Genomic DNA, 10,657 nt, shown 5'->3' on the forward strand with positions numbered 1-10,657 from the left:
TTGAGGTCAAACTGAGGTCATGTTCGAGCAAAAATGAGCAAAAAACATGCAATCTTGAAACGCTCACCAAATCTACAGTTATCAAGCAATTTCAAAGTTCTTTATATGGTCTAGTAGACAAAAAGCGGCGCTACAAAACTGCTATCTCGGATTTTCAAAATTTTTGGTTTTTGACCAAAAAAAATCAAAAAATTGATTTTTTTAACTTTGAAAAAATCCAAAATTTTTCCGAATTTCGAAAAAAAAAACGGAATAAATGTGATAGTCCCAGCGCTCTTCTATATACATACCAAATTTCAGATCGATATCTCGTTTTTTGGCCAAGTTATAGCGAAAAAACTGTTCAAAAATGATGACGTCAAACTTTTGAACTCAATTTTTAGCAATTCTAGATCACGTACGGCAAAACAAAGACCACCATTGAACTCCCCGTGACGAGTTGCATCGATTCGATACCCATTTTATGCAAAATATTAACTTTGAAATTTGACCTAATTTGACCTGACCTTGACCTGACCTTGACCTGACCTTGACCAAAACGTGATCTAAGCTGGCCCCAAAGGCTGCCTGACCCATATAATCGCATTTGTCATGTAAAATGGACCATAAAACATGTATCACACGACACTTTCATATTGTGACCCCCCGTGACCTGACCTCTGTGACCTGACCTGGTATCAGTGACCTCAAATAGCAAAATATGTGTTTGAAGAACATTTCCCCATCGATGATTTTCAATGAAATGCATTTTACTCGATTTTACAACGCATTTCTTGAAGTGCCTGTAAACGGTGAAAATTGGACCTTTGACCTGACCTGTGACGTCATCAGTTTGACCTAGGTCAATAAAATTGGGTCACAAGGTAGTTCCCCGTTGGGGCTATCCAACGCCGTTTACCGCTTGTCGCTATGTTGCGTGGTTCTCGAGATCTTAGGGGGGGGGGGCAAAATGGCCCCCCCCCAACCGGGCGCGTTGCTCGGCAGAGCCCAACGGGGCGCGGGTTAATAATCGAAACGCGTCCATGCACTATTTGTTCCGTGTTTTTCTACTTGTCTCTATCAATATACGATATCATCGAATTGACTCCTAACAGTTGCTTTTAGTAAATGATAACGCGTAACAAGTGCATTTCACATAAAAATATACTAAAACCATCAGATAGGCGTATACATCGCAAGATATCGTCGATTTTGCTTTTGCAATCGTGATTAACCTAGAACAGTCGCTGTTTCTCTGAAGTCGCTCTAACACGGATCGTCGTTTTAAATAATCGTTCAAGTGTCTCGTGTAAGTCGCTGTACCAGAGGTAAACGCAGTCGCAGTCGCAGTCGCCGTTTTTCTGTCGCTGGTTCTAAGTCGCTTTCTGAATCGCTGTTTGAGATGTCAGCCGAAATTAGGTATAACTGCCCTGCCTACTAGCGAGACGTCATTTGGGGCACATAGCAAACGAACACAACAGTGAACATTGCGCGAAAGAAAGAACGAAATGAAACCCTTTGCTGACTTGTGCGGAGCTACTCTTTTTGCCGACCCATAATTTTGTTCTAAATTTGACTGCAATTCTCACAGCCTTTCTTATGCTATAGAAGCGGCCCCTTGCACGTGCACACGTGACACGTGCAAACTGGATTCGAACTAGCCTCTTCTAACTGGTCCCCAACGGTGTCCCAAAAAGGTATGAGCGTAATCGGCCGAGCCGCTCTTGGAACCCTGCACGTGCGCAGTGCTCACGTAGGTATATAACGCACGCACACAGCCATAGACCACTATATATCTATATAGATATATAGTGGTCTATGACACAGCACATACCAGTGTGCTCACCTGACCTTGCTCCATGAATATTGGGGAAAAGACATGTCACCGATGCACAGCCGGATGGGCGGCTGCATTACGAATCGGATCGGCAGCAATGGCCGGGCGGGAGCTCCCCCGAGTGGCGGCACAGCCAGTTGACCAGCTGGGTCACGTGCCGATCGATCAGCTGGCTGCCCACGTGGTGCATGTCGCCGCACTGTTTGAACAGCGGCGTCTGCTGGAAGCCGGCCCGCTGCCGGCCGGTCCAGCACACGTTCCGGTGGTAGAAGATGGTGTCGGGCAGCATGGCACTCCACACGGTGAGGTTGCCGATGCCGGCCGTCTGGCTGTACACCGCAGCCTGGATGGCTGTCAGAGTGCCCATCAGGATGCCCGGCTTGCCGCCCTGGGTCTCCTGCCGGAACTGAGGCTCGTCCAGCTTCCAGAGGACGTGGGAGGCTGCGGCCAGTCGGCGCAGGTGCGGCAGCAGCGCGGCCAGCTGCTGCCGGTAGCGGGCCACCCAGTCGGCCGCCGGCGCCCACTCGGTCAGCGAGAAGCGCAGCGCGTACCAGAGGCCGCTGTCGAGCACCACCAGGCGCGGACAGCGCTCCGGCCGCCGGTCGCACCGGTCGGCCAGCTCCGACACGGTGGCCAGGTACGAGCGCGACAGGTACGGCCGCCAAAAGTACTCGAGCCGCAGCCAGTCGCCGCCGCCGCTCTGGCTGCAGAAGAACATTTTGCGGTCTGTGTGCTCGGTCTGCGGCCGGATGGTAATTTTGAACACCTCCTGACAGTAGGGCGGCGCCGTCGTCATGTTCAGGCTGATAAAGTGCGGGTCATGTCCGACCGCAATCGGCTCGGTCCGATTGCTCAGGGGCAGGCCCAGTTGATCGAGCACACCGTGGAAGATTTTCCGGATCCGCGAGTCGCCGACAAAGACTATGCGCGGCGCGGGCTGGCCGGGCGGCGGCTGGACGCAGCCGCGCACCTGTTGGGCGCTGAGCGGCTGAGCCTGACAAGCCTCCGCCGGCGGCGGCCCTGACTCCCAGCGGTGGCGACACGTGGAGAGGCGCAGCAGGCGAGCGCAGCGTCCCGGCGCAGCAGCCGTCGGCCCGGGTGGTGCCGGCGCCGGGTGACGAGTTCGACCGGCCAGCAGCAGCAGCATCACCGTCACCCAACAGCACAGCGCGGCCAGCCGTCGGTACCTGACGGGGACGGGACAAACCACGTTAGACGTCAACCGTCGTGAAATGCATTCCGCCGTTATCAAATGTAGACAATCTGGCGCACCTCTTGCGTCGCGACGACTAGCGGGAAGCGATGTTTTCAGGATCGTCAAAAAATATTTGAATTATTATAGTTTTGCCAAGTCACAGGTCAGATCAGCAGAGGTCAAATTTGCTTTATTTTTCTAGCAGAATATGCAGAAGAAAATTTAGGTATCTTATTTGACAGACATTAGTCCTGAAGTAGTACTTTTTGCCATTATTAGGACTCATCCAAGCATATCGAGCTCCTGCTGGAGCGAAATTTTTGTCGTGCTGCCATATTGAAGGATTTTTTTTTAAAGAAAAATGGACACTTGGGTAACACCGCCCACTTGGGAAACTTGGTATTTAATAGCACATTGTGACATCTACCCCAGGAGTGGCGTATTTCCAATAAAGAAAGAACGTTGCTGCTATTTTTCTTTTTAGAAGATAATGAAAAAATTTCGAAAAAATGAAATTTTGGGACTTTAATTCGTCTAGTTACATAAATAAGTAGGTACTACATTGTAACGGAGATATAATAAAATCGTTTCCACTGCATTTTATAAATATACTAAAACGCCTTGAAATTTACGATAAGAAGAACAACTTAATAGTCCAGCAATCTGCAAATTTCGTTGCCTGCTTAGCTCCGGCGGTGTTACCCAGCGGTCGGTGTTACCCCGAAAAATGTAGACATTTACTAGGGGAATAATGCAATTATGAACGAAACTTCAAGAAAACAATTGGTTGATATGTGTGTAAAATTGATGCGACAATCCAATGAAACAGAGAGATTGATCATTTGGCCAAAGTTTACGTGACTAGACCCTAAAAGGTTAATGGGGTCGGTGTTCCTCCGTCTTCCCCTATGTATACAATTTATATCTCTGATTTTTTATATCTGTGACCTAAGGTCAGGTCAATTTTGCGACCTCTTCATTAGAAGTCAATGGGAGAGAATTGAAATGCGCCTCTTTTGGACAAATGTCGTTCAAAACGCTCCCAACATTGGTTCAGAGGTAAACATGACACATTGAATCGGAAAAACCTGTGACCCCTCCTACGGGCGCAGCCAGGAAAAAATTTCGGGGGGGGGCTAGAATTGGTGAGGGCGCCAATTTTGGGTCAGGAGGGCGCCAATTTCGGCTCTGGAGGACGCTATCAATGCCGAGCAAGGACGACAAAATGTACACTCTCGTATTTCCCTTACATGGTCACGCGACCTTATTCCACTCAAACTACGGTTTATTCTAGGTATGGTAACTGTGGGGAAAACGCACCCCTGGGTTAAACGCCTCCCCTAAATAATCGTATTTCTTATCGACGAATAGGTGTTTTATCCTGTCTTTCAGAACAGTCAGCTGCTTGTTTACGTAGGTCTCTAGGTATTTCCGGTTCTGCGTCTTGAGGAGCAGCGTGGGTAGGTGCTGATGTTGGTTTTGGGTGTTGTTTTTGTTGTTTTTACAGAAGATTCCTAATATTTTGATACCCTCTTTATATCACAAAAGCTTGCTATTGTGCACATCACTCAAACTGCGTTTTATTGTCATTCTGTTGAATTTACTATGCTGCGGCGTTAGTGGCGCGTTTTTTGTCAATATTTTGTTGACCGGAAATGGAGTGGATGGGGAAAGACGCCTACTCGATGCATGGGGCAAGACGCCCCCAGTTTTCTGTAAGGGGGCGTTTTGCACGGTGGTGAGAGTGCAGGGTAGCGCCCTGTACCTAGGTCGGGCCCGAAAAGGCCTATCCCTGAGCTTTTTTGCTGACATATCCTAAACGACTGCAGATATCGTCACCAAACTTTGAGGACTCCTCCGGACATCCATTTTACACATTGCAACAAAATTTTATTCCAAAGGCTATGATAGGTTGACCACAAATGACGTCAGAATGACGTCAAGTTCTGCCATGTTCATCATGTTCTGTTGATAGATGGGATGGGGGCGCTTTGCACATGGGTGTGGACGTATTACCCAGGGTGTGGGGCAAAACGCCCTTTTGTAAGGGTATGCGGAAACCTTTTTTGGGGGTTAAATACCACACGCAGGTGTCTTTTCTTAGTCTCAAAGCGTAGTAAAAAAAAAAAGAATGAGCTACATGATGGTGCCCAAAGGTTTGAGTAATCGGTGTTGGTTTGAGTGTCAGAAGCAGTGGCGGATCCAAGGGGGGGGGGCACATGGGTCATGGCCCCCCCCCCTTGAGGCCCGGGGGCCCAAAGACCTGCCAGGGGCACCACCGGCCTATCAGGGGTATCACAGTCCTGACAGGGGCACCACAGGACCGCCAGGGGCACCACAGGCCTAGCAGGGACACCACGGGCCTGGTGCCCCTGGGCCCTGACAGGACTGTAACGCCCCTGACAAGCCTGAAGTGTCCCCGGCAGGCACGTGGTGCCCCTGACAGGCCTGAGGCGCCCCTGCAAGGCCGTTGGTGCCCCTGGCAGGCCTGTGGTGTCCATGGCAGGCCTGTGGTGCCCTTGCTAGGCCTCTGGTGCCCCTGACAGGCTTGTAATGCCCCTGGAAGGACTGTGGTGCCCCTGGGCCCTGACAAGCCTGAGGTGCCCGGTCATGACAGGCTCGTGGTGCCCCTGACAGGCCTGTGGTGCTCCTGGCAGGCCTGTGGTGCCCCTGACAGGCCCAAGGTGCCCCTGCGAGGCCGGTGGTGCCCCTGGCAGACCTCTGGTGCCCCTGGCAGGTCTGTGGTGCCCCTGGCAGGTCTGTGGTGCCCCTGGCAGGTCTGTGGCGCCCCTGGCAGACCTGTGTTGACTGGTGCCCCTGCTAGGTCGCTGGTGCCCCTCACAGACCTGTGGTGCCCCTGGGCCTTGACAAGCCTGAGATGCCTGGCTATGATAGGCTCGTGGTGCCCCTGATAGACCAGTGGTGCCCTTGCTAGGCCTGTAGTGCCCCTGGCAGGCCTGTGGTGCCCTTGCTAAGCCTCTGGTGCTCCTGACAGGCTTGTGGTGCCCCTGGAAGGACTGTGGTGTCCCTGGGCCCTGACAGGCCTGAGGTGCCCATGACAGGCCCGTGGTGCCCTTGCTAGGCCTGTGGTGCCCCTGGCAGGCCTCTGGTGCCCCTGGCAGGTCTGTGGTGCCCCTGGCAGGCCTGTGTTGACTGGTGCCCCTGCTAGGCCGCTGGTGCCCCTCACAGGCCTGCGGTGCCCCTGGAAGGACTGTGGTGCCTCTGCCCCTAGGGGTGCTCATGGGCCCAACAGGCCCGTTGTGCCCCTGACAAGCCTGTCGTGTATACTTGCTAGACCTGTGGTGCCCCTGCTTCCTGGCAGGCCTGTGGTGCCCCTGGCGGGCCTTTGGCGCCCCTTCAAGGCCGTAGGTGCCCCTGACAGGTTTGTGGTGTCCCTGGAAGGACTTTGGTGCCCCTGACAAGCCTGAAGTGTCAAGGACAGACCCTTTAGACGCCAGGGTCAAGTTCGTCGGACTGACAACGATTCGCTTACCTGATAACGATCCTGGTAAGTACTCACTACTCAGCGTCCACAACATATATACACATAGCACATTCATATATACTTGCTTACAATTGGTAAATGTGGTTGTGGCTAAGAGTTAAGATACTGACTAAAAATAAAAATAAAAAAACCTGAAAATGGGGGCACCACCAAAATGAAGTGGACGAAATCCGTTGAGTTTTTAATTTTGGGTACCTATAGGTAGGGGCACCACTTCGATTCATGACCCTCCCCTTGGAGTTTTCCTGGATCCGCCCCTGGTCAGAAGGCTTCGCGCTTAAGGGGGGGGGGGGCGTTTTTGACCTATTCCCTATTCCAGATGAAAACTGCCTTTACATTTTGCGCATTTCAAACGGAAGCGAGGCTCGGCATTCTTGCAGCCTTGCAGGCAAACAAACGGGCTGCGAATGTCTGCATTACTGGTGTATTTTTCGACCCCATGGCTCAGTTCCTCCGTCCTTCGGTTCCAATTTAGGTCTCAAATTCTGGTGTCAAGCGTCGTCTGGCTTACGACCGACCCAAAAAGGACGAAAGTGATAAGTGAATGAGTTGAATGAGAGTGAATAAGATGAGTGAATAGTTTGCCGGTCGGGCCAGTGGCACTGACGTGCTCGATGGATGTTTGCCGAACTAGATGCAGTAAGCTCCAAAATAAGGCGTTGGAAACGTTGTCATGCCTTTATTTTCCGGAAATTGCTCTATTTCTAGTTATCGCCTAAATCGTTGGCGCCTAACGCTTTTCTAATTGTAAATAGTTGTAAAAAACTGGATATTTTACGTGCGAGGTAACATTTGTTATTATGCGAAGCCAAAATTTTAAGCAAAACCTGAGCTTGGTTTGCTCTCAAGCTCACCTTCTGTGAAGCTCAAGCTTCTACGGCAATTCACAAAATATGACGGATCATGGAAAACCATACCTAATACACAACTAAACGCATAACATAGTGATCAGAACTTACCACGGTCAGTAACCAACATAGATAACGTGAAGAGGGCGCTGACTGGTCCGGAGTGTATGATGAGAAGAACGATAATCGGTGAGGAGGACACTGTAATGTGAGGAGGGCGCCGATCAGGAGGGCGCTTTACGGTGAAAAGGGCGCCGACAGGTCAGGAGGACGATGTATGGTGAGGAGAGCGTCAGCAGGTCAGGAAGGCGCTGTATGGTGATGAGGACGCTATACATTGCGGAGGGCGCTGACTGGTCAGGAGGGCGCTGAACGCGAAGATATCGCCGACAGGCGAGGAGGGCGCCGACAGGTGAGGAGGGCACTGCACGGTGATGAGGGCTGCGACAGATCTGGAGGGCGCTACGTGAAGAGGGCACCGACAAGTCTGCAGGGCGCTGTATAGTGGGGAGAGCGCCGGCAGGTCAGGAGGGCGCCGTATGGTGAGGATGATGCTATACGATGAGGAGGACACTATACGAGTGAAGAGGGCGCTGATAAGTCAAGAGGGCACTGCTTAAAGAGGAGGGCGCGGACAGGTGAGGAAGGCGATGTACGGTCAGGAGGCCGCCTACAGCTCAGGAGGGCCCTCTACGGTGAAAAGGGCACCGACTTGTCAGGAGGGCGCTAAACGCAGAGGGCGCCGGTCTGGAGGGCGTTGTATGGTTAGGAGGCCGCTATACAGTGAGGAGGCCGGCGACAGGTCAGGAGGGCGCTGTACGGTGAGGAGGGCGTTATAATACGATAAGGAGGGCGCTGACAGGTCAGGAGGGCGCCGGCAAGTGTGGAGGGCGCAGAAAGATCAGGAGGATGCTGTGTGGTAAGGACCATGAAGGCGCCGACTGGTCAGCCCAGAGGGCGCCGAATGTGAAAAGGGCGCCGCCGCAGGCCATAAGAGCGCTGAATGGCGAGAAGGGCGCCGACAGATCAGAAGGGCGCCGAACAGACAGAAGGGCGCTGAAGATGATGAGGGCGCTAGATGGTCAGGAGATTGGGGGTGGATGTCTGGCAGTTCAGGATTGTGGGTGCATCTTCACCCACAAAGAGATATAAAATTGTAAACCTGGGCGCCAGTGCCGCATGGTGTACCGCAATGGCTAACCGTCGAGGGCGCCTAGAGTGCTGGACATTAGAAAGGTGCCTTCGGGCGCCCCGAAATGATCGTGGAAGGCGCCATCCAGGGCGCCTTCGGCGCCCTGGATGAGGGCGCCTGCTAGATTTGGGGGGGGGGGCTAAAGCCCAGTGTGCCCTCCCCTTGGCTGCGCCCCTGGACCCCTCTGTAAGCCCCTAAGGTCATCTCAGGTCACGAACGGTCACTAGCAGTTTTTTGGCCATAACTTTTGATAGAGACGTGCTAGAGTGGTGAAAACACGTCAGATGTGTTTAATTGACAATACGGATCGACTGATATGCAGCATGACCCTTTCCTGTCAGGTCACTCATGACCGTGACCTGAGGTCAAATTTTCAAAATGACCTTTCAAGAGCAACAAATAATTAATTCGACGCGTCTTGACGAGAGGAACACGATGCTGCCAAAAGTAATGCCGTGGCTCTCTCAAGTAAAAAGTTATTGCCGAAAAACATTTTTTTGTGAAAACCGCTATTTTAACAGTTTTTGCCCTGTGGAAGCTAAATCGTTGACCTGAGGTCATATCTGAGAACATTATCCAGAAAGGTCTGTAAAAGGGCTATCGAATGCGCTTTTCTGCGGCGCTGTAGGTCTATTGTTGTCTCGTGTACTGTATTGTAGGTCAGATGTTGTCTCGCGGGGGGGGGAGAGACAATAATATTCCAGCTCAGCTATTAGTGGGGTAAACAGCATTAAAATTGGTAGAAGACGTGTACGATAACCAAGCAATGCATTGACAAGAACGCTTATTAAAAATCAAAACGGCTATGGAGCAAAATGATATACAAAATTGTAAACATAGTTGGTAGCCTGGCAAGAAGTGTTTTTCCGTGTTTTAGAGAACTATGGCAAACGGGTCCTCGTTTCATGAAGCGAGTCCGTAACTTTCGACGGTTTTTGATCTTGTATTGCAAGTGCATGTGAGGCGATGACGTTAGTTTGAGCCGTTGAATTTATTTATCTTGCAAGCCAGAACAGAAGGGAGAAGGGGAAATGAATTTATCGCTTCACATGCACTTGCAATACAAGACCAAAAACCGGCGTAAGTTACGGACTCACTTTATGAGACGAGGCCCTGGTGTGAACCCGACCTCAACCACCGATGGACGGTCTGGTATGGGGTGACCATCAGCTCGGAAAGTGACACGCTCGAGTGGGGACATGGATGGGCTTGTCCTGAGGATGGCGAGGACGTATGAAAGATTAGTGATTACCTACGCCGCCACATCAGTCAGCAGGTGATGCGGCTCGCGGTCGTTGCAGTCACCGTCTCACCTGACTGGCACAATCAGGGCTGTCATCGCAACACCCTGTGTGACGGCCCGTTTTGTCATTATTGACCCGGCCGTGCGGTGTGCGGGAGCTCCTCGCTGGCTGTGGCTCCCATGCGATGTCACCGAGAACGTCCCGCGACCGTTGCGCCGACCTGAACTACGACTTCTGACACTGGCCGCCTGGCCGCCGAACATGCATTGGACGTCACGCCACTCCGTCCCTGTATGTCCCCATTGAATCACTTCGTTCCTCGGTAGTCGGTATGGTGCACTTCGTCCTGCAAAGAATCAACTCGTGTCTCGCAGACCACCTCGCAGTCCGGCGGCCTGCGGCACACTGCAGTGCCGGAGCGGCTCGCGCGGGACCGTTACATTACTGCAGCATCATGGCCGCGGTCTCTTACAAAAAGCGGGACGACTAGGCCCGGCGCGGCACGGCGCGGCGCGGCGGACGGTGAACTGTCCGGGCGGAACACCGCACCAGTGTGTAGTGCAAGTCATGCAGGTGACAGGCAGGCCGCCGCGCCGGCACTGGGCTCGACAGTGGGCCAGAGTGGGTTCGACGCTGCTGGGACATGAATAAATATAGACGAGAATTTGAAATGAAGGTTTGAAAGTATGCGTTAGAGAGTAAATGCTTTTTCAACCAGAAATTTACATTCGGAAGTCGTGTAAAAGTCGGCTCGTTAACATGCGAGTCAGTTTCTGTCCATCTGTGGGATGGATGGGAGTTCAAGCCAGGATACTAAAAGAGTCAAACATTTTGGCCTCTAGAGCCCAAACGTTTGG

General features: G+C 52.0%; 1 protein-coding gene across 1 annotated transcript; it reads right to left on the minus strand.

Moving 5' to 3' along the window:
- Positions 1-1,806: 1,806 nt before the first annotated feature.
- On the minus strand, positions 1,807-10,155 carry LOC122388860. Its single transcript, XM_043380342.1, has 2 exons — positions 9,870-10,155; positions 1,807-3,003 (listed from the first exon to the last, which is right to left on the minus strand). The coding sequence occupies exons 1-2, from the start codon at positions 10,061-10,063 to the stop codon at positions 1,893-1,895; spliced, it is 1,305 nt and encodes a 434-aa protein (XP_043236277.1). The 5' UTR covers positions 10,064-10,155; the 3' UTR covers positions 1,807-1,892.
- Between the last annotated feature and the right edge of the window lie 502 nt (positions 10,156-10,657).

Source organism: Amphibalanus amphitrite, unplaced genomic scaffold (genome assembly GCF_019059575.1).
Source record: "Amphibalanus amphitrite isolate SeventyFive unplaced genomic scaffold, NRLGWU_Aamphi_draft 000337F_arrow, whole genome shotgun sequence".
Taxonomy (NCBI): domain Eukaryota; kingdom Metazoa; phylum Arthropoda; class Thecostraca; order Balanomorpha; family Balanidae; genus Amphibalanus; species Amphibalanus amphitrite.

Bases quoted from the DNA above. Each gene is read 5' to 3' on its own strand.
- LOC122388860 (XM_043380342.1), bottom strand. From the start codon at position 10,063: ATGTTCGGCGGCCAGGCGGCCAGTGTCAGAAGTCGTAGTTCAGGTCGG. The intron at 3,004-9,869 runs GTGAGACGGTGA...CGTCCCCGTCAG, and splicing joins GCCCTGATTGTGCCAGTCAG to GTACCGACGGCTGGCCGCGC.